The sequence below is a fragment of the Ochlerotatus camptorhynchus genome, unplaced genomic scaffold (genome assembly GCF_037179485.1).
Source record: "Ochlerotatus camptorhynchus isolate MF236.1 unplaced genomic scaffold, CSIRO-AGI_Acam_v1.1 ptg000307l, whole genome shotgun sequence".
NCBI classification, from domain to species: domain Eukaryota; kingdom Metazoa; phylum Arthropoda; class Insecta; order Diptera; family Culicidae; genus Ochlerotatus; species Ochlerotatus camptorhynchus.
The window spans coordinates 282,784-308,029 of NW_027040795.1; the positions used below are offsets into that span (position 1 = coordinate 282,784).

The 25,246-nt window shown below is 39.2% G+C and overlaps 1 protein-coding gene across 1 annotated transcript; it reads right to left on the reverse strand.

Annotated features, from left to right (window-relative positions):
• Positions 1-17,690: 17,690 nt before the first annotated feature.
• Positions 17,691-21,461, reverse strand: LOC135707272 (slit homolog 3 protein-like). Its single transcript, XM_065229065.1, has 2 exons — positions 21,362-21,461; positions 17,691-21,293 (listed from the first exon to the last, which is right to left on the reverse strand). Exons 1-2 carry the CDS (start codon positions 21,373-21,375, stop codon positions 17,693-17,695), a joined length of 3,615 nt encoding a protein of 1,204 aa, XP_065085137.1. The 5' UTR covers positions 21,376-21,461; the 3' UTR covers positions 17,691-17,692.
• Positions 21,462-25,246: the final 3,785 nt, after the last annotated feature.

The following is a 25,246-nucleotide window of genomic DNA, read 5'->3' on the forward strand; positions in this document are numbered from 1 at the left end:
TCTTAGGTTCATTATATTATTGAATAAAGTCTTCTTCTTATTCTTCATAAATTCATTTATGTCATCTTCTTTACGCCTCCTGTCTCCAGTTTAGGGTCAGCATTTCCTCGATTGTTTATTGATAGTACCAATGCTGAAATGTAGCTGATTTATGGCTTACTTGGGGTATATTCTTAAATAAGTTTAAGTTCATATTCGGGTTCAGCTAGTTCCACTTAGTTAAAAAATTAAATCATAGTTTAAACTTTTTCATGTGCGGTGTACATCTGTGCAAGAAATGCGACAAAATTGTGAATTTAAAGCCATTTTTTGAAGAAATTTTGCATTATTTACCTTATATTAATACATATTTTGATTCGGCGAGGGTAGTTATAAAAAAAGCGTTTTTTTTCAAAAGAGGGAGCCCAAAATTTACTTGAATGGTTAGACGAATGATATTTTCCATGCAAACACCAAGCTCCTTCACATTATAGAGTTATATTTTGAATTGGCTTTCTTTCATAATATGAAGAAAAGCGCAAAGGAATTCGGTTGAAGGGCCGGGTACGTAAAAGAAGTAATATTTGAGTTTTAGGAAAGACGTGTAGATTGTAAATCCATATCAAATCCTTCTCAAGAGAAATTGTTGTCGTCGTCGGCGAGGTCGCCGCCAAGATAACAACAAGTTGAAAGGGAACTTGTTCGTAATTGTTTTGTGAAATAAGGAGCTCGGTGACCTATTGACGACCGATTTTGTTAATTGAGCAGAATATTGTGGGTTCAATCCCACGCTCCTTCTTGATATTGAATTGTTAGGACATCATATCGGTTACCAAAATGAATCTTGCTGCAATCCCGTTTATCCAACATCTCAGCGATATCTCGGGGAAGTACAGAAGTGTTCTCGGTTTGTTCATTAAAGCGAGTATTACGTCTACATTCTCCTACCTATTCCTTTCTCTATCAGCATTCTGGACCAGGCCCTCAGGAGAATGGTCAGACTCTCAGACATATCAAATCACCTGAGAATGGCAAAACAATATCATTGGTGATCAGATTGATTATTCTGAACTACATTGGCCTCATTCGGATATGTTCCATGGGAAGTGGCCAGAATTAGACCTGCGCCAAAGCCCATCATGCGACACATCAAATCACACTAGAATTAGAGAAACAAGATCACTGGAAGATATTTTATGTGCCCACTGTTACATTTATTTGTTTATTTACTTTTAAATTGTTGTAGAGTAAGACGAGACCAATCCACACAATCTCAATGCCCCTCACAAATAAAGTATTGCCATAATGCGATGTGTGGTGCTGTAGAATGTTGAAATCGTCCCAGAGCTTCGAAACGCTTGCAATGTGTCCTTTAAATAATGAGAGACGAGCAATTTTTAAATACAGTTAAGAAAACACGCAGGACATCCGAGTAATTGCAATAATAATTGCAAGGTGATGGAATTTCGTGTCTGCTATTCAACATCCTGTTTGAAGGTGTGATCAGAAAAGCAGGGATAGACACGAGTGGCACGATCTTCAGGAAGTCCATCCAGCTTCTTGGCTTCGCCGATGACATTGACATCATGGCACGGAACTTTGAGACGATGGCGGAAACGTACATCAGACTGAAGGCTGAAGCTAGGCGGATTGGACTTGCCATCAACGCATCAAAGACAAAATACATGAAAGCAAGAGGTTCTAGGGAAGACAATGTTAGGCTCCCACCCCGAGTTCAGATTGACGGTGACGAAATCGAGGTGGTTGATGAGTTCGTGTATTTGGGCTCACTGGTGACCGCCGAAAATGATACCAGCAGAGAAATTCAAAGACATATTATGGGAGGGAATCGTGCCTGCTCTGGACTCCGGAGGACGCTCCGATCGAATAAAATTCCCAGCCGTACAAAGTTGACTGTCTACAAGACGCTAATTAGACCGGTGGTCTTCAACGGCCACGAGACCTGGACTATGCTCGTAGAGGGTCAACGCACCCGTGGTGTTTCCAAACGGAAGGTGTGGCGTACCACCTACGGTGGAGTGCACATGGATGACGGAACGTGGAGGAGACGAATGAACCACGAATTCCACCAGCTGCTGGGAGAACCATCCATCGTCCACATTGCAAAAATTGGGCGACTACGGTGGGCTGGGCACGTCTTGAAAATGCCGCACGACGACCCAGTGAAAATGGTTCTAAAAAGTGACCCAACAAGAAAAAGAAGAAGAGGCGCGCAGCGGGCAAGGTGGTTCGACCAAGTAGAAGGCGACTTGCGGATCCTTCGCATACTACGAGGCTGGCGAACTGTGGCCATGGATCGAGTAGAGTGGAGACGACTTCTTCGGACAGCAGAGGACAATAAGGCCTTAGTCTGATTGCTAAGGTAAGTAAGCATTCCATCCTGAGCATGAACGTTATGGTTATTTAATATTTTCCTATAAATAAATGCCTTTACTAAACATAAAGGGTGGAATCTTAAAAGGGTTTGAATAAAATATGGAATGTTTTCATCAGAGATAACTTCCAAATTTATTCACCTTTCCATACGTACCGTTGGATTTGATAAAGAGTCAAACATTGTTGAGGTATTATTAGAAATCTAACACTGCTTCGTGATTCTTAATGATGGTAGACAAAGTGGATTCGCTAGGAGCGCTTCTTTTGTTTTGAGAACAATGAGTGTATTCATACAATGCGATATATTACGCTTTATGTTGTGGTTTATGAACTATCGTATTTATTGATTTGTGCACGGTGAAATCATTGTTATTATTAATGATTTCTGCTCGATAGAACGGAAATGGGCGATTACGACGAAGTAGCGCTCTTCCTTCAAGCAACACGGCTTGTCATAAAGTAGTTGAAAATACTTTTCAATGACTTACTTATAGAATCAATAATCCTTTAATATACATCATTTTATACATTTATACAACCTAAAAAGCGCAAGACGCGGAGATAATAGAACTTAATACTGGTCTTATAATATGTTTTGGAAACATCATAAAAACCAGCGGCAAAAATTAAAAAAAAATTGAGTATGGGATTCGAACACAGGTCCTTGGCGTGATAGGCTTATAACTTCCTAACTAAACCAACTCCACTGCAGGAAATGTTGAATGTGCACTTGACGTATTCTACAATGTGTTGCTTGAAATAATACTTGAAGAAGTGCCAACTAAAAGAAGAAGACGTCAGAGTCATGCAAAACATCCAGTTTGATACAACAGGGAACTGAAAAATTTAAAAAATCGAAAGCAAAAAGCAATTTTATAAAAAATATAATAGTGAAGAAACTTTGGCATACTATTTAGACATATGCGATCAGTTAAATTTAGCCGTGAATATGGCATTTGAGGAGTACAATTTAAAAACTGAACTTGAAATAAAATCTTGTCCTAGGAAATTCTTCAATTATGTGAAAACCAAATTAAAATCTGATAATTTTTCATCAAAGAAGTGTTGTATACAGATTTCAGCAAAGCGTTTGATTGAATTGACATACCCATGCTTCTTTTTAAACTTCAAAAAATGGGAATTCATTACGCACTCCTCAAGTGGCTTGAATCATATTTAACTGACCGCCATCAAATAGTAAAATACAAAGGAAAGACATCAAATCCCGTTGATGTCACTTCTGGAGTTCCTCAAGGCTCCTATTTAGGACCGCTTTTATTTATTCTCTTCGTCAATGACATATCTTTCATTATTAAGAAATTGAAAGTTTTAATCTATGCTGACGACATTAAACTTTTTTTCGAAATAAAAGATGCCAAAGACATCATCACATTCAATGAGGAAATACAGATATTCCATACTTGGTGCCAAAAAAGCCTGCTACAATTAAATATAAAAAAATGTAACTCAATTACCATTAGTAGAAAACGAACCCTACCCGATATAACAATCACTTTAGGAAACCATATCGTAGAAAAGTGTGATAGAGTCAGGGATCTAGGTGTTATTTTGGACTCAAAACTTACTTTCACCGATCATTATAACACAATTATTAACAGAGCTAACAACATGCTTGGTTTCATAAAACGTTTCTGCTATAACTTTCACGATCCGTATACGATAAAAACATTGTACATTGCTTATGTAAGATCGATATTAGAATATTGCAGCATAGTTTGGTCTCCTTTTTCAATCACACACGAAGAAAGAATAGAGTCCGTTCAAAAGCAGTTTCTATTGTATGCACTCCGCAAGTTAGGTTGGACTGTATTTCCTCTGCCATCTTACACAGCTCGGTGTAAGCTCATAAATATCCAAACATTAAAAGAGCGTCGTGAATTTGCTATGATTTCTTTCGTAAACGATATCGTATCACATCGAATTGATTCAATAGAACTATTGTCATCCTTAAATTTATATACACCATCTAGGCATTTACGAAATAGAACTATATTTGCTACAAATCGTCATCGTACGAATTATGCCAAATTTGGACCCTTGAACCAAATGATGGATACATATAATAAGCACTGCGATAACATTGACTTTACAATGACAAAAACCAAATTAAAGCAATATTTAATTCCTCGCATAACGTCAGCTAGAAGTAATGTTTTAACTTGTTCTCAAGACATATTATAAAAAAAAAAATATAAACAAAGACAAAATTGTAAACATAGCTCTTATGACAACAATTGTAAAACGGTCTACATTGATTGACGACAAATAAATAAATAAATAAATAAATAAATAAATAAATAAATAAAACATGGGATGTTTTCTGCATCGCTTATAATACATTTATACAACAAGTCGTTCTAATTCTTTTTCAGTGTTACTTGGGCTATGTGTATGTTTTAAAACAATTTGATTTCATTTCTTACGAATACAAACAACTTATTATTGGGATTTTATGAGAATGATTTAATTTATTTTTACATTGTTGGATTGATATAGTTGTTACAGAAATCCATACTTTACTTTTTAGTAATATCAACAATTCTATTCATTCTTACAGTTTGAAAACTTGTTGTCTTCTATTTGTCTTTCAGAAATAGGAATAAATGAGTGGTATTTTTGAGTTCCTTGATCTGCCCATGATCTAAGCAATACCATTAAGAGCTGACATTTCTCAGTTCTCGTTGTATCATCTTTCGATTACTTTTTGTAAGTTGTTCAAAATTTTATTAAAATCGTCAGCTTTGTTAGTATCTAAGTTAGCTTCTACATTAAGTGCAAAGATGTGCTTTCCAATTCTTTGATTAATTTCATGATATTTCTACACCGTATAATTTACAGAACTCATTTTCTTCAGATCAATTGGTGATGTCAAAATACTAGATATAGCTTTGTTGAAAAGTGCAATTGTTTCTGCCGATTTATTGATCATACAGTTGCTGGTAGTTCGGTACGTTTAGAAAGGTGTATACGACAAGAATCACAAATTTTGAAGCTACTGGTATGTTGGTTCTCTTCCGCAAAACCCAGCTCAATCAATTTCTGGATATTATTTTCCGTGAGATTTTGGCACTTAATGTGAATGTAGATCATTGAAAACCATGCCACCTCGCAATCATTGCGAGGATAAACGAAAATATCAGTTTTCTGAACAATTCACTAAATGGATTTACGTCACATTGCCATTGCACGGTAGTTTGGCTACTCGGCTACTTTGAAACCCCCTGTCTGTATATCTGCATGGCTTCGAACGACAACGCATACTGACTGCGCTAGAATAAAAAGAAGATTACAGTTTCCAGAGTGAATGCTGCTACTTCACTAAATAAAATGAAGTCATCAAAATCGCTACACGATGGTAACAGCAGTTTCAAAGCTGCACAATGAGTCCTCCTTATCCTCTCGTCTCGTCATAAGCGCCACTTGAGATATACCTACCTACCTACCTACCCAATACAATGGGTTGATCGAGACTCATTCCCTGAAACTGTCTGCTGAACCAGTCCAACAAAGACTCGGTTCATCGGTTCCAACCAACCACCAGCTCCAGACTAGACGCCAGCCAGATGGAAAGGTTGGGAACATCAGAATTAAACGTGTGAAAAATCAAAATCAATGTGTTTACTCCATTGGAGGATGACTTTTTCTTTCTCACCTCTCTTTTCATTACGATTTGATTCCTCTGCCTTTCCAGTTCTTATTTGTAACTTTCCTTCCATGATCTGCTGCAGCAGCAACAGCATTTGAACACAACGAGTTGATCATTCGAGTCAAGGCGAGGGCAAACTCTGGCACTGATGGATCATAGGTTTGGTTCATTTAGGGCCAAGACACAGTCGCCTTGATTTGCATCTTTCTCCAATCCCGAAGGCTACCGGTAAGCCCGGTAGCAGACTCCGTTGATGCTGGAGAATAGGCCACGCCGCAGTCAGACAGCCAGTCAGCAGACAATAATTTCGAACAACCTGCGTGAGAAAATTTTCTCACCACAATTTCAAAATTGATTTAATTAGCGATTTTTATTCTGTACGCTCTGGCTTCTGCTTTGATTTTTTTTCTGCTGCCTCATTCGTACAACATACGCGCCCATCTCTTTCTCGTCGAGTTTCGGATAGCTCGAATCTTCCACCAAAGCCCGGTAGCAAACGAAGTCAAGTGTGAGCCAATCCGCAATTGTCATGAATTATTTATTAGCGATTTTCTGCACCAATTCAATCAATTAGGTTGGATCTATTTCGTCTTTCGCCTGCCATATCGGGCCAATGCGATGCTCTTCTATGTAGAGCTCTAGGCTGGGAGTTTCTTTCTTTGGTCTTGGCCAGGGCGTCTGAACAGGCGTCTGGGTGCCGTGGTTCGGTTGGGGCTTTCCGTTGATTTCCAGCCAAAAATAACCGTAAGCAAGCCTGTTTCTCTCCGTTCGGACGCCACACTCTTGCGCGGTTGGGGCGCTGCTTCCCACTAACGGAAAATTCAGCCCGAAGCTCAATTAGAGGGAAATCAGTATTTAGGAGAAGGCGCATTTTTCTCTTTCTTCCTGCGTTAGTAATTTGTATTTTTCAAGCTCACATGCTTCTGGATGCTCGGTTTTTCGAATTGCTGGCGCTACTGTTCCTCTGCACTACTGAGGTTCATCCTCGAACATTTTCCCACGCGTGGTGTGCAATTCAAAATTGGAATTGGTTTGATTTTTTCCCTAGTTTTTCGAGGGCTCTCATTTAAGTTTAGTGTGACCTACCTCGGTATGAGGAAGTGGACTACATATGGTTTTGATGAACCGGCCTTGTTAGTGAGCAACGATTGCTTTCACGTGAAGCGTATAATACAGAGGAGGGGCAATAACTATGCAACCGTTTGGTACCGCACAATTGGAATCAGTCGCCGTAGGAGATTTGAGCTAATTGATTTTCAGAGAATTTCAGAAACTAGATTTTCATGCACCGTAATATCAAAGTCGTTATATTTAGTCACACGTAGGGGTCGTGATCCAGAATAGAATTCCAAAGCTATTTCATGGCGGGCTATACAAAGCATTCAACGACTAATATAAAGCTTTTAAATCTTAAGTATGCCGTTATTAGCTCTGTATAGCTTAATAATGGCTCTGTTTTTAGTATTGCTTTTTTATAAACACCCACCTTTATCTGGATTTATTAGCCTTATGTCGATATATCGAAAAAAAAAAATCGAAATAACTTCGTGATTTCGATAAGCAATCAGTAGTCTTTAGCCTAAGTAGATTTAAAGTGTGTAGCGCCTAAGTAGACTTAACAAAAACATTAGTCGATTACTTTTTAGCTAGCTTTTCTGCTATGTGACAAAAAAAAACTGGAAAGAATGATATTATTGTAGGGTTATGGGATGGAATGTCAGCCTAGGCTCTCACTTCGGCCTATCAAGCATTAAACTAATTTATTCAGCAATAATACACAATATTAATGAAAAACGAATACCACATCTGCTATGAAAATGTAGCTGAAGAAGCTGTTAACCATCACTTTCAATTGAAAGTTATTCTGTCTTCTTTTCGAGCAGATCCCCTTCAACATCAACAGAACCACAGAAACGATCAGTTTTCATGCTGTTTGATTTGGCTTGACACACGTGTTCATCTCGTCTTTCATTGTCAAATGAACTTACGTTCGCATTGAAGCGAAGCTGTTCGATCCAAATTCGCACAGTTTTCTGACCTTTGTTGATTGTTCACGCGGTTCATGCGCATAGATCTGTACACGTAATGTCAAATTTATCATTGTCGGGTGGTTTGTTTACCTATCAATATTATATTTTTTGGGTATTTTTGAAATCCGGGTGACGTCAAGAGGCTGGAAATCGATGACCGACGCCATTTTGAAATATTATGTTATGAAAACCGATGGTTGCCATATTGAATTTTCGGCATCTATGCGTCGTTCCCGTTCCGAAAAAAAAATCCCTATGTTAGGATATTTGACACGTTTTCCGAAAACCAATGGCCGCCATCTTGGATTCCAAAATGGCGTTAATTATCGATTTACGGGATCTACGTTCGAAAAATACCCATTTTAGACTTTTCCTGAGCCCGATGGCCACCATCTTGGATTGCAAAATGACATCGGACATCGATTTTCGGCACCTTTGCGTCGTCCCCGTTCCAAAAATATCCATCTTGGACTTCAGAATGCCCTCGTTAATTTAATTTTCGTTTAATATAAATTTAAAAAAAATATTACTACATATAATCCGTATACCACCCCTATCGGCAATAGATATTGTGCGGATACTATCCGGTTACTATATTTTGATGCCCGATGACGTGACGCATGACAAGTCGAATGAGTCCCGAATTGAAGTGACAGTGGAAGAAACGAAGGAAGCAGTTTTCGAGTAATTCATTACGTCAATTGAAAGAAGTCTTTGTTTCAAATACAATGAACTGATGATCTTGGCTAACGAAACAAGCGATAGCCATGTAATGTTTGACAGGAGGAATGTTCATCGTAACTCGATAACAAGAAACATAATGACTTACGCGAAAATGATAATGCTGCGAAACTTCATTTACTTTACCTTGTTTCGAAAATCCAGAACTCTGCTTGTAATCATCACTGGTGAAAGTGTGTTAGAGAGTGTCGCTGTATGTTATTGCTGTTCAAAAGAGGGTGCTGTTAAAACATACTAATCTATTTCGCTCTTATCATTGTGAGTCACTGGGTAACAGTAACAGTGATGTTGATTCCAAAAATCAATATTAAACGAATGGAAAGATATTTTCAACACAAATTTATAAGATTTAGAATTATTCAGTATATTTTAGAAATATTATTTAACTTCATAAGGCACACGGCCGTCAAATTTGACTCAAATTTGAGTTCCGTTCACTCAAATTCGCAGGTTACTCAAAGACTGAGTAAAATTTTCCTCGGTTTTCGATTAAAAACCTTTTAAATATGAGGAGTCTTAGTAAAATTTTCGTCGATTTTCTTTATATTCGAGTAGATTTCTGATGAAGAACAAGAAACATATTACTCAGTCAAAACCACTCAATTTTTAGTCGATCTCATCGGCCGTGCACTAAAATTCCGATTGGGCTCTTCGGACTATTTCTAGACTAACATATGAAAGGGGTGGAAGAGCCAAAATGTAAAAAGAAAACAAACCCATATTTTGCCACATATAGAGAGAAAAGTTCACAAACTACTCGATAAACACGAAAAAGTAGAAAAAATATCATTTTTTTTTTTTTCCTTTGGTTTGTTTTTTCCGTCGATCTTGTTTTCCGTGCTGAGCACCAATGCTACCGACGTGCCAGGAAGGCAGCTCCCACACCTGGACCCTACCTATCGACCCATCAACTCATGAACCGGGGACCAACGGCTTTACTTCCCATCCGAAGGAAGGCGTGATCAGAAAAAAAAAAAAATATTTCAAATCATCAAAAAGGTTTCCTTTTATATTGCGTATTTCCAATTTTCAACTCTATGATACATCTGGTTGTTACGCCTTGCACCAAAACTACGAATTATATTGTTTTAATATGCAAAACGTACTGATTCTGTAGTAACAGACCCGATTCATCCCATTAATATTTCAGTGTAAACAACGAACAAAAAGAAGACCAAAAAAAAATCTCCGGGCGTTATTCCACTCTCACAAAATTTGCGAACGAAGAACTAAGGCGGAACAACAAACAAAAAATCCCGAGGGTGAATTTTAACGGCGTATCACCAGTGTTGGCAGTTCAAAGGGTGGAAGGTCCGGGGGATAACAACATGTAAGAAATTATCAGGGAGTATGACAGTTTCTTCTCAATTTCACGGCAAAAAAAAACTTTTTTTGAGTTTTTAGTGATGCACGATGATTTACACTATTTACTATATGTCAAGCTAATAAAATCATCCAGAAAATGGAAAGTCGTGAAAAAGGATTAATTTTAAGGTCTCTAAAATTTGGAAGCGATTATCTCGATATGGTGATTTTGGAATTTCGCCTTTTTCAAATGTTAGCCTAGATTTCTTCTAGAACAACATGTGAAAAGATCCTATGAGCCGAATGTAAACATTTACTTTAAACGTCATGAATCATAACACGCTCATGAATCTCAACACGTCCACGCACACTAACTACACCATTTGATAGAGCAAACTTACTCTACCAGATGCTGATAGGGGCAACTATCACCTTTCCAAACGTGGTATTGGTTTGCGTTGGCGTACTTTGGTTCGCGTGTAAAGGGCCTTAGAAAGTTTGTTTATAAATGATTTTGTGCCGTTATCAAATGGTATGCCTGATATGGCATAGAATGTAATTGAAGGCTTCATATTAGACCGAGGTTAGGGACATGTACCCTACATATTAGATTCAAAGAAATCCCCAAATGAACAATTCAGCTGAATATAAGTACACTCGATTTTGGTTTTTTTGGTATAGGTTTTAAATTTTAAAATTATTGCTGAAATGCACGAAAAATTAGTATTTTTTTTAACTTAAAGATCTCAATACTTTACGAAAAAAAAATATATCAAAATTTGAATAAGGTCTATTGTGGTGATTTTAAGACTCTTTTTTATTTAAATAAAACACGTACCTATTTTATCCGGCAGTATATGAATAATGAAATTGAATAATATATTTGCTTGTATTATTTCAAAACATCATTGTAAACTACAATAACAAGTTTAGGGCTTCTTCTGGTAAAACGGTGTGAAATCTGTGAATTCACAATAATCATAATAATTGATTTTAAACTTCAAGCTCACCGGCCAGTTTTTGCATCAGTTGTTTATTCATTGGCCGTAGGGGTGCTGCAGTTTTTAGCCATAGTGATTGTTTCAACGCAGCATTCTTCCATTGCTAAGAGCACCCGCACCAATGCGTTGCTAGAGCTATTTTAGCAACTTCCACCATAACGCAGTAACCGCACTGGGCGTTCAAGTGCGGGAAATAATCTGCCTCTCGGTGAACAGCGGGTTGACAAATATAGCAGCGCGATAGCAACCGGCCCGAGCGTTGCTATCTATGAAATGTTTGTTTTGTTTTTCATTTGCACATTGTGATAAATGTATAAAATTGGATTTGGGACGAAAATGTGGACGCAAGGGACAGCAAAGCATTCCTCTGGAAGACCCAGAACATCCATAAATGTGGAAAATTAGTAAAAAAGGATCTAGATTTTTTTAATCAACTTGTTGTTATGCTGCATGAATGAATTTGGATTTGAAACCAGTATGTGCACTCTGGTGGCCATGGAACGGTCCTTCGAAAGATCATCCGTAAAGGGGGCCAATTAATAAAAAAGATCCTTGAGCTCCGTATTTTTTAAATCACTTATTTTGATGCTACATTAATGAATTTGGATCTGGGACCAGCATGCGAACTCTGCTGGCACAACCCGGTCTTTCGGGAGGTCCGGACCATGCGTAAAAGTGATCAATTCATACTGCACGATTCACATATTCTGAAGCTACATGTAGAATTATGATCTAGGCTAGCATATGCAATCAGGTAGCGGTGTGGTTCTCTGGAAGATTTTGAAAATCCACAAAAGTAGACAATTCGCATAAAAATCCTAGTTTTATTTGGACTTGATATTGGATGTGATATCAAAATGAATTTTTTGCTGTGTAAGAGGAGCATACGAAAATCGATATTTCGATCATTTTTACGAATTGGCCACTTTTATCGAAGTTCTGAATCGCCCAGAGGAGAGTTTCGTGACCACGAATGTGCGCATGTTGGCCCCAGATTCAAATTCATTCATGTAGCATCACAACAAGAGATTTAAAAAAAATCGCTGAGCTATTCGGATCTTCCGGAGGGCCGTTTCTTGAGTACCTGGGTCTGTAGTTGGATCTTAACCTTCAATGTTCAGTCTTCGTGCTTAGGTATATCAATATTGTCGAAAAAAAAAAACAATCACGAAACTCTGTGATCAATTTCAGTTCGAAGTTCAACGATAAGTTTAGCAACTGTCGGTGCGAAAGCCGAAAACGTAAATTCACGATCGTGATAGCAACGACCGGTGCGTAAACAAAGTTGCTAACTAAAATAACAATGGCTAAAGTTGTCAAACTAGCAGCTCGAATAGTAACGCATTGGTGCGGGTAGTCTTAGGTGTAATGTAACCACGCTGATTTTGATAGAAATGCACCTCAAAAATTAAGGCAATTACAAAAAAATAGTATCAGTGAAGATTATTCCACTTCTAAAGGTACTATACTCATGTTCCCGTATGTTGGACAGTCAAAGAATTTGGGTTTTAAATGATTTAGCACAAATCTAGAAGACGCAGGGCCCAAGCTTAGGCAGTGAATGTTTTTGGATGGTCATGATGGAAAATGTAAACAGATAGTTAATTTGCCTTGAGTGCGTTTTTGTTAAATAATGATCAATCCATTTTTTCGCACACATGGAGTCTTTCCTAGTTCGTAGTAGAAACTGTCGTTGTCTTTCCCCGAGTTTTCAGATCACAAAACAATATCTGTTAAAGGACAACCGGACAAGTCAGCGCCGTCGGGTTTTTCTGAAGCATAAAATCTCTGATCACGCCATCCGATGGTCTCCGGTTTTTTGAGTTGATGGGTCGATGCCTCCTTGGCGTTGGTAGCATTGGTACGCAGTACGGAAATCAAATCATGGAAAAAAGTAAAAGGTTGTATCCAAGACACGACCGTAGATTTGACGTAGGATTACGAAAGGTAATTTTGATGTCACAGCAAAAGTATAGGACCGTAAAACGGGGTAACATTGATTGGTTTTTAAAGTATATTCTAAATAATTTTTACAGTAATGATTGTTTTTCAAATTTTATATGTTTAAAACAAGTACTGAGGATCCAAGAGTCAATTCTTTAGTAATATGTTTAACGGAAATTAAAGCATTTGCACTATTTTTTTTTAGTTTTGTGACCGAGCTTCAGTTTTTTGATTTGGGGTTACTTTGATAATGCTCGATGAAGGTAGAAAAAAAAATGGGTGAAACTCAAACAATTTAGTTCTTTGAATATGAAACTTTGAATGAGTATATTATAAGAAACAGTGTGCTCAAGTAATTAACGAAAGACAAAGTCAACAAAGAGAATCGATCAATGTTACTTAGGACCTAATGCAATGTTCAACTTGAAAATGTCCGTTTTGTCGTGATGGTTGAGTAATGCTGAACTATTAGGGTGTTCATCAACACGGATGAGGCTGGCGAGGTGTATGTTGTTTGGAACGAGGGTGACGCTCTTGGCATAGATGGCCCACAGCGACTCACGAAGATGGATCCCGATCAGTAGCGGTGAGGCTTCTTCCTCCTTCTTCGGTGAATGGACGCTCATGTGGGCTGCAGCACGCTGCTTGCAGGTAGCTTTTCGTTGTGTACAATGTTCAACGCCACACGCCGAAAAAACTGCTGCTGCTGCTGACACCGATGACCGGACACCACCACACACGGTGATTGAATGAGCACCGTTCAGTGAGACCGCATGGAATTCTATTTTCAAATCTGTGCTAGGGAATGCGTTGTTCTGATCACTATTGCAATAGTTGGACATTTGTGTAATTTTCGGGAGTGACCTATTGAAAATCAATATAGTGTTCAATGAAACAGATTGGTAGATACATTTACAATCGTTTTGTTTATTCTAAACAAACAAAATCTATCTGCTATTGACAGAGTTATATGTGGTCAAAACCTGACCTCTTTTCGTAATGCGGTCGATTTCAGTTTTTTCGAAATTGCACCCCCAATATGTTGCCGAAAGACGTAATCCTACGTCAAAAGGACAACCGGTATACCTTACAGACGACAACGAAGGTGACCTCCATTCCGGTGGGTTGAATTCGATGGGATTTAGATAACGTCTTCAATTCGGCCAATGCTCATCGAATAGCAGGTCAGGGCACGCAAAATGAACTGTGCACTTAGTTCTGGAGTCTTGTTTTACCGATGACACGCAGTTCCGTGTGCAAATCGTTTATTCCCAGCGACGTCAAAAATAAAGGTGTAGGGTGAAACATCATCACGAAACGATAAATGCTTCCTTTTCAGACAGATTGGTGGGATCGTGAGTCTTGGAGTCCTCCCGTGAGTCCCGTGACGGGTTTGTTCTTGACCCATTTGGGAAGGTTGAAGTTTCTGTGAATAATTTTGGGGAAACGGAAGTTTAGCTAAACACAAACTGGCATTGTCAAAACCCCTACCACTCAACAACACTAGTGTCACTATGATTAGATGCACCAGTTTTTGGCCGCCCTTTAAAAGGATAAAATAATTCGGAAAATACTCGTTTTTTGTGATCATAACTGAACTTCTTACTTCACTTAATCGCACAAACAATTGGCATATTTTGGTAAAAACATCGCGAAGCAGATTGTCCAGTTTTTAGCCGTACGGCTGAGAACCCTGAGAACCCTGAGACCTAATTAAACAAGCATTATGATTATGAACTAAAATGTTGTCTTCTAGCTCAACACACGCTGCTCTGCCGAAATACAGACGCTAATAGTCAAATATATCCATGTTATCTTATAATTAGCTATAACTACACTAGGGTCAAATACTGGAGCTAGTGAAAAAACTGGCTCACCTGCCCTAGTGAAATGCTTAAATCTCCAAGAAAATCTCCCATAGTAGCTCACCATAATCTCGATACAAATTTTAAATAATTTGCGTGACCTCTAAACAATCATCAATCATTACTGAGGGATGATAAAACCGATTTGTACCTTCCTAAAAGATATCCTAGCTCGCTGTCTACTGCAATTTTCACACTGCCGTACTATAAACGGAGCTATCAATTCTATACTTTCATCTCCTCTCTCTATCGTATAAAAATTACCACTTCTGTCTGTTATTTGAAATAAGCATCTTCAACTATGTAAAATCATTACCATTTTATGCATACTCATATTTTGGGGTTATGAAACAAACTGGAGGGTGGCTTTGATTGAATATTTTTTAGCACTCATTATTGAAAAGTGTCACTTTTTATCACTGTTTCGAATAACGTAACGGGGTACTTTTCATAACTCAAATAACAGTGTCGAAAGGAACTACTTTTCAGCATCCAGTGCCGAAAATTCTTTTTTTAACTTGTACTGAAGCACCCTTATCTTCGTGCTTAGATTGGTTTACTGGAGATATTATAATACTAGATTTTTGAAAGTCAGTAATATTTCACTTGCAGCCTTTAAAAGTTCAGAGTAATTTTTAATAATTGGGTTTTTATTTACTGATTTCCAAAACTTTACCGAATAGTCTATCAATTCCAAAATATCAGGATAGCCAAAAACAGAATAAGTGTGTACACCCGAAATACAGACAATTGTCGTGGATTCAATTTTGAATGGACCGGGCTTTAAAGTTTCATGAGGTGCTGTGAATTTTGCCAGGCAAAACATCTTATAGACGTTTTCAATGTCTTCTCAACTACTTTTTCAAGGACTTGTCAAATTTAGTGCCACAAATTGCAATGCAGCATGAGAAATATTAGAAAACAAATTTGACATTTAATTGAGAACGGTACAAGGTAACTTTTGATTTGAGGTTGTGTGTGATTTTTTGGAGTTTTCAACTTAAACAACTCGTATCAAACATTCTGAATTGCCAGCATCATCAGTCGCTGAAGTACACCGGATTCAGAAAATTTCTATAAAAGCAAGGTCCAAGAAGTCGTTCTTCTCCCATTCTTCCTGTAGGCTTTTGATAATTACTTTCACAACAAAACACAAAATCTCTAACTCTGAAGAATAGCCCCCTTGGGTCGATCTGGCATAATCTGGGAATTCGAGGGAAACAAAACTACACGCTTCACGCAGTCAGTTCACCCGAGTAAAGGCGAAAAAAAAAAGTCAGTCGATAATTGCTTCGGTAATTCTTCCGCTGCCACCGTTTGAGATCGTTACGCTTGAATCCCGCAAGCGACCCGACCTGGTCCCACCACCACGCACACGGGACGGGAACCATCGATCCGGCAGACAGCTTGCGAACGCGCGGGTTTAAACAGGATGTTCTGGAACTCCAATAGCAGGCTCCAAAACACCTCAAAAAAGAGAAAATCGATTCTGCGCGATACGCGGGAGCCAGGGAACGTCTAAAAAATGATCATAATTATCCGTTAATAATCGTATAATAAATAGATGAATTATGATCGAATTTAGCTGCGCGAGGAATCCACACACGGTCCACACAAATATCTAGGCAAAAGGAAGAGAAAGATGCAGCAGACCACGGAGAGTCCAAAAACGGTCAAACGGGGCACACACGGGTGTGTAGCCGGCCGTGGATGTGTGTTGGCACATGTGTTTCCCCACCATACAGAGCAAGCGGACAGGTCAAAATCACAGCAGCAGACCAGATTCAATTATTTTCCCAATGGTTGGTGTGCGGTGAATAAAATTGGCTGGTTCATTCATAAAAATTTGGTTACGTACGAATTTCGGCTTGGCTTGGGCGACGATGACGATGCGATGGGAGAAAGATCCGGAGGAGCGCGCTGTTTCGCTGATGTGGTCAGCAGATATGATGCCTAGGATACTCTTCCAATGGACCACAATGGCGTATGCGAGCTGAGGAAAAGGGAGGCTACGAGTCGCTGAAAAATAATTTCAAAATGACATTATGCTTAACCAAATTTTATATTAGTATGACCATTTGTTTGAGCTCAAATATGGCTAAACAATCCCTTAATACAAGTACTTTTTCAAAATGCACTGTCCTCATATCATCTGTATCGGAAATTTTCTCGAGCAAAATTCAATTGCGACGTATGAAAAATGAAAGGAAGAAGATCATGATAGCCAAACCCCAAAGCTGTTCCCCATAACCCTGTTTCCCTGCACGCCACTGTGGTTAAGGTGTTTTGCTGAATGAACCTTCAAGTACAAAGCCCACGGACGCTGACCACAGGTCCACAACTGGCCGTGGGCCCAGAAGTGAAATTTGTAACGCTGGTAGGCCAAACAACGAAAATAATGAACATAATTACCATCGCTGCTGGTGCTGCTGCTTCTCCGGATGGCGATGGCAGCTTGCCGAGTGTGAAGATTTTGTTTCTTTTCTCGCTCTTACGTGGTTTCCGAAAACAAGTGATTCATTGATGAGCTACAAAAAATGGTTTATTTTTTCGACAATAAATCAAAGCTACTGGATGGGATTTTTCTTCACTCTTTGAGAGAACAATGAAAAGTGGAACCAATCGCACAGTGTGAACTCAGGATAGATATGCGATCTTTTCTATCAACACTGGTTTTTTCCATCTTATTCAAATGCTATCTTAAATCAATCATGAGAACACCATAAATTACTTTCTATTGTAGAAGCACACTAATTTTACGCACTACTTGCAACAGATTCCATTAATATTTCTTCCCCTGCATGATTCCAAATGTCCGCTCTTCCAAAAATCCACGTCATTGTCTTCGAAAATGTGAGCAGCTCTGTCCAATGACCCGCAATCCCATTCGGTGCCTTGCATTCCTACCAGCTCCATGTCCTTGAAGGTATTCAACAGTGTATCAAAATCCAATCGATCGAATCGATTACCACCGAATACAAACGTTTCCACATCCGGGAAATTTTTTAACATCTCAAAATCCAGATTCGGCAGCTCATTGTTAGAAATGTCCAACGCTATCATAGACTCGTGGGTGGTCAGTCCTTGCACTCCGAATGAAGAAATCTTGCAATTGGACACATTTAGAACTTCCAGCTCGTCTAACGAGTTTGTCAGCCGACCGAAATCCATCTGGAAAAGGTCGTTTCGGGAGATGTTCAGCGATATCAGGTTGTTGAAACGGAAGATCGGAGAAACATCCGAGAGTCGGTTGTTCGAAAGGGACAGCAACGCCAGATTGTATGATGGTGATTGATCCATCACAATCGTACTAATTTGATTGTCATCAGCAATTATCGAGTACACCTCTTCGGTTACGATCAGCGATGTAAGCACATTTTGGGATACATCCAGTTCTTCTAAAGTCTTTGCAAAACTCATTCGTGGAAGGTCAAAAACGGCTAATTTGTTACCGGACAGATCCAGTGTTTCAAGGTTCAAGCAATCACGGAATAAATTAGGATCTATAGAACTTAATTCGTTATGACTAACATCCACTTCGTTGAGGTTCCGCAACCCATCGAACAATGCTGGGCTCAGTGAACTGATTCCATTCTCCGCAAGTGACAGTTTTTCCAATGAGAAGAGGTTGTAAAAGATTCGGTTATTCAACGAGTTCAGATGATTTCTGCTCAAATCCAGCAACTCCAGATCTACGAGATTATCAAAGATTCCAACAGGTAGAGATCGTAACGACATGCCTTCAAGCTCTAAAGCTTCCAGTTGAAGAAGTTTGGCAAACAGTTTAACGTCCAAAGATGCGACCGAATTGTCGGTCAGAAAGAGATTTTCTAGATCCTCCAGGTCATCGAAAACTCCCGGTTGAAAGTTGTTAATACCGTTATTCACCAGGTTGAGAACCCTGAGGTTCGGCAGGTCCTTAAACCATTCTTTCTCAACTGACGCTAACTGTTTGTTGTTATTAATCGACAACACTTCCAACTTACGCGTAGGACGGAAGATTCCCCGGGGAAGGGAGCTGAACTCGATTCCACTCATGTACAGTTCTTCCAAGCGCAAAGAGTATCGGAACAAATCTTTGTCAAAGCTGATGATATCGTTAGGTCCGATGCTAAGCACTTGAAGGTTTCCCAGTTGATGAAGCGTAGAAACTTGGATATCCGTCAGGGGATTACTGTTCACAAGCAAATCTTCTATGCTCTCCAATCCTCGGAACATGCCATCGTTCAGTTCCTTCAATTTGTTGAAGTCCAAGTCCAATTTTTCTAGCGCAGAAAGCCCCATAAAAGGACTTCCTTGGATGTACGGCAAGGTTGAGTTTCTCAGTGATAGTGATTCCAATCTAGATAGATCCCGGAATGCATACTCATCTATGCGCCCAATTGGATTGTCACCCAGGTTGAGTTCCTCCAAGTTGTACAGGCCTGAAAACATTTTCTGATTCAAATCACCGATTTCATTCTTGCTCAGATCAAGCTTCTTCAGGTTACGGTTCTGCATGAAGCTGCTTTCCGCAATCTTCTTGATCCGGTTTTCGTTCAAAAACAGTTCCTTGAGGTTTCGCAGGCTGTTGAATGCGTCGGTGGGGACGTCCGGTAGGCGATTGTCCGATAAATCTAGCTCCTTGAGACTTTGCAACGAGTTCAAAATTTGCGCATCGATTCGAGCAATTCGATTACCTGCTATTTCCAAATCTTTCAAGGTGGACAAACCTCGGATGGCCTCTGGAATGTTGCTGAACTTATTATCATCTAGATCTAGTGAGTCCAGCCTTCTCAGGTGCTCGAAAACATTCCGGGGAAGATCCTGCAAGTAGTTTTCGGCAAGCTCCAGGTACTCCAGCGAACCCAAATTCAGAGCTGATGAGCGAATGGTTGTCAGTTTATTGTTGGCCAAATAAAGCTCCTGCAATGATCCAGCAACGGCGCGAAACACGTCGTCCTCCAAATCAACGAGGTTGTTGTCACTCAAAGATAATTCCTCCAATCTACCGAGGCTGGAAAACAGGTTCCGAGGCAGGACATCAATCAGATTGTCTTGCAGCGAGAGGCTTTTCAACTGTGGAACATCGTTGAAGAATGATTCGTCAACTTTCCGTATCAAGTTGTCTTTGAGATATAGCTTCCGCAAGTTGCTTGCTCCTCGAAGAGATCCAGCTCGCAAATCTCGCAGTAGATTGTTTTCCAAGAATAGTTTTTCCAAGCCGCTCAAATCGCTGAAAATTCCTCCATCAATTGACGCTATATTGTTGTCGTCCAGGTCCAGAATCTCGAGACGTCTGAGATTGGCGAATGCTCGAGGGGCAATCTTGGCAATGACGTTTCCTTCAAAGTGTAGGGTGTCCAAATTTTGGTTGCTCGAGAACAAATTATCTTCAAGACTTGCGAGCTCGTTGAACTGCACTGAGAGCTGCTCCAATCTGGGAAGTCTTGAGAATAGAGCAGGCCGTAGTGCCTCTATGGAGTTATTGTTCAGAACAAGCGTTTGTAGCATTCCATTTTGATCGAAAATGTGATCATTTAGATCTTCGATGTAGTTCTCGGTTAGTATCAACTCCTTAAGGTAGGTCATTCTGGCAAAAGTTTCCGGAGCTAGGACTTTAAGGTTGTTTTCCTCCAAATCAAGTTCTACCAAATTGGTCAATGGGTTGAACGCTTGAGGATCAATTGAGGATAGTTCATTCTCTTTCAGAACCAGCTTTCGTAGGTTGGATAGACCAGAGAAAGTATTTGGTTTAAGAATCTGAATGAAATTGTGTTCAAGATCCAAATCCTGCAAATTGGTCAAGTCTCGGAACAAATACTCCTCCAATTCTTCAATTCTGTTGTGATCTAAATGTAAATCTTCCAATAAATTCAGTCCAGCGAAAATTTTAACTGGGAGAACTTTGACTCTATTTTTAGACATCCTCAGCGTATCCAGGTCTCTACATCCTCTAAAAGTAAACTCTTCAATTTCTGAGATTCGATTGTTTCCAAAATTCACTTTTGCCAGCTTGGTTTCTTTAAACATGTCGTTGTACAGTTTTGTCAGCCAATTTTTCTGTATCTTTAGGAATTTCAGTTCTCTTGCATTGTCGAATGTTCTCGGTTCTACTGCTTCAATTTCACATTCCTTCACTGCAATTGACCGAACATTGTCGTTATCGCGAAACAACGACGGAGGAATGATCGGGAAAGATGAATCTACAAACTCAATATCCAAAAACGGTCCATTGCCACCCAGAATGGTAATGCTTGCGACTGCGTCACGCGTTTCATACTTGACATTCGTCAATTTGCACTCCTTTCGTCCAGAATAACAGCTATATGTGCCTTCGTAATCCGCTTTCGCCGAAGCCGATACGAGCAACAGAGCCAAAATGCTAAAAATGGACATGAAATTTCATAAATCTTTCTCGCTAGGAAAATTTCCCAAATATAGCACATTTACCTCAGCTTGAACATTTTGCTCTCCCGGTAACAATCGGGTATTTTAGTCTGAACTAACGCTTAACAATCCTTTTGAAGCTGTCGGTCTGGTCCTACCAAGAATTCACAATGAACTGAAATTAAATTTAGGCAAAATGTACACAAAACGTTGAAGAGTCGCTTTCCCGAACCGACGACATACTAACACTCATAAAGTCAGCCGGTCACAGATGCGCCCGTGCGCCGGCCGGTATGATCTGCATCTTGAAAACCGAAAACATATGTTCCGGATGGCGTCCTACATCCACATGCATACAGTGACGTCGGTCATCACCGCCGCGAGCCGCGTGACATTTTGCTTACACCAGCAAAAATACAAAAATATAAACACACTGTTAGTACTTTCACCGTCTGCGAGGGAAAGATCTCACAGCTCGTTGAGAGTTCATAACATGCATGACCAGTGGAGAAAGTCGCATTTAGTGAAATGAGGGGGGCGCATGCGTTAGAATTTTATGAGAATGTGCCTCCGTGAAATAGAATATGTCGTTAAACTAGTATCAGGTACCGTATTTAATCGAAATCCAGACACTTAGTCCATAAATCCGGACGCTTTTCATTATGATGCCAAGTAGACGTAACATGAAGTAATAAATGAAATGTCCGGAATTATGGACTGTCTGGTATTCGGTGCATTACGGTAGTGCATTCTAAGTCGTGCGGAAATGATTCGTGTTTTGATTATTTTTAGCAGATAGCGTACGAAAATAGGTAATTTTTCGGGTCAGTGATCGAGATTTGATTATTTTTGTGGCAATTGTACTATGTACTATGATGAATACAGCTGTGTAGAGGGGTCGAGCAATTGCAGTTGATGTTGTGGTTGATGCTCATATTTTTATAACATTCGTCCGGATTATGACAAGTAAATCAGACTACTCTTCAATACAGTGACAGCATCTTATAGTTCGAATACACGATATACAGAATGTCATGCACGCTAGCCGGTTAAGCTAAGCTATAGCTGGCGTGGGTACACGACGTTTGGCATACGGTCGTTAGGCATACGGCCGTTTGGCATATGGAGGTTAGGCATACGGACGTTAGGCATACGGACGCCAGGCATAATGTACGATAGGCAAAATGGACATTGTGTGTGTGTGTATTCAATCTAACCCCTACCGGCCGGCAGTGGTATTATGGAAGAAATTTGCTCACAACAATCCTTGATGTAATAATTTAAAGCAAGTTTAGTCCTGGAGTTAGAAAGCGATAGCTCTACTGCAGATTCAGCAACCCATTTCAGAATGCCTGGTAGTTCACGTCCATTCCGAGGTTACTTTCACATACAATAAGCCCCGCATGTAAACACTACCGTTATCATATGAATAATGGTACTGCAAACACACTTCCAGAATTCGAAATGTGATGTTTCGAAATCTGGCGCGTATTTAGTAATATATGGAAATATGCATTCATGATTGATTATAAATCAGATGGATCTCACCAAATTCTGCCTCCGAAAAAGGACCGGTTTGTTCACTCGCGGTAATCGAAAAAATCTTCCGCGTTGTTTTTACCACCCAACACGACATTATGAATCATATTCGAAGTTTTTCATTTGCACCGAATTTTTGCTTGACACCTCATTCGCGTGCATCCTCCGGAAGGCAGAACGCCAGCACACACAAAAAAAAATACCCGGTAAAACTTTTTTTGGGAGGCAGGCAAAGCACCAAAAACAAGCGAAATGAAAAACCGACCGACGCGACACCACAGCTACTCGAAACAAATTCTTGTCCCAGATTTTTCACGTTAATTTCCAATATCACTAAGAAAAACTTTTGGAGACGTGATAGATCTTAATTTACACTTATCCACACGCGAAAACTAATATTTGTTTGATTTGGTACAATTAAAAAATATGCGAAAAACCGAACTTTTCGTCAGTGCGAACCTCAACCTGAGCTGGGCTTTAAAAACAAAACCTTACGATAGGCATAATGGACGTTGGGCATAAAGAACGTTTGGCATAATCTACCCGATGAATTCCAGAAGGATGATAATGGGGACCGTCTATTGATTGCTGACTTCGGTGACAATAATAAAAGAGCCTTAGTTTTTGGAACTCATGAAAACTTGCGACGTCTTGGACAGGTAAAGTATTGGGTTACAGATGGTACGTTTGCCACAGTTCCTTGTTTGTTTCGGCAACTCGCCACTGTTCATGGAAGTATCGCTCCCTCACATCAGCAGATGGTTCCGCTAGTTTTCATTCTGATGACAACACAAACAGAATCGTTGTATCGAAAAGTATGGCAGGAAATCCTGGAAGCAGCAGGTATGTTTTTATGTTATTGAATTAAAAACCACAGAACTCACCATTCTTCATTGCATGAGCTGTTTTTTGGAATCATATTTTATTCAACCTTAGCTGTTTTTTTGTTATTGAATGAAAAACCACAGAATTCACCATTTTTTATTTCATGAGCTGTTCTTTGAGGAAAAAATTTCCTTCTTTGACAATTGTAATATGTGTGTAAGAATATATTACAACAAATGTGTGATTTGTTTTTTTTTTTATTTCTAGATGCGATTGATTTCAAGATATAGTCAAAACTATGCTGAGTTTTCATTGCCAGATTATTTAACCGCTATTGCTACTAACCTTGGATCTTAGTAAATATGTAGCTACGTCACTTATGATATGATAAATAATGGTTTATAACAGCTTATAACTGTGCTTGTATCATTTTTTATTCAACGCTTAGCCTAATATATTTAAGCATTAGACTGATGCAAAATTTGACTTTTTCGCTCCACAGTGCTTAAATAGTTTCAAATCGGGTTCTGATTAGCCTCCCAAAGTTACAACTCCTTTGGTTACAAACAGACTTCGCACAAGCCATTTGAAGTTTACTTGTAAACTACTATGGGAAATCTCAACTTTTTGTTCATTGCCTTCTAGTCTTTTTTCCATATTGAGCTGCGAAACAATTCGATAGTCATTCTAATAGAAAATTTTCTCAGCTACAACTTTGTAGAAGATTGTTTCTATGTAAAACGAGACAGGAAAAAGTTATTATTTATTTAAGAGATTGGTAAACTTATGACATGATCAAGCAGCTGCTCTGTAGGCAACACTGTATTTTGCAGTGTGACATAGTAGCCATGATTTTTGTGTCCTATTCAACGCCCCAGAAACACCAATGTTGCCTGCTGATCAGTTGATTGAGCATGATCATAAGACATCAGCGCATTGAACCATTGATAACTTTCGATCTTTGCAAAGTGGTCTTGAGCAAAGTTGTAGCTGGGAAAATTTTCTACAAGTACAGCTGAAAGTTTTTGAAGCAGACCGATATGGTGAATTATTAGATAGACATGAACAAAAATCTTGGTTTTACCATAGTAATTCCCATACAAACTTCAAATGGTTTGTGCCATCTCAGTTTCTCACCAAATGGGTTCAAATTTTGAGAGGTTAGTCAGGATCCGATTTGGAATCGTTTAAGTATTGTGGAGCGAAAATTTCAAATTTTGCAACACTCTAATAAGCATTGTTTACCATGCTCGAAACAGGTTTCTAGAGTTGAACAGCAGCAAGGTATTTTATGCCTAACGTCCATTATGTCGAACGTATATTATGCCTAACGTCCATTATGCCTAATGACTTTATGTCTAACGTCCATTATGCCTAACGTCCATTATGCCTAACGTCCGTATGCCTAACGTCCGTATGCCTAACGTTCGTATGCCTAACGTCCGTATGCCTAACGTATTTATGCCTAATGGGGTACAGTCAGCTGGCGTTGCTAGTACTCTAATCGTCTCTCTACTTAGCAACTCCGACAGTATTTAAGACGGCATTCCAGGTGCCCTCATCTTGACATATTTCGTCAACGAC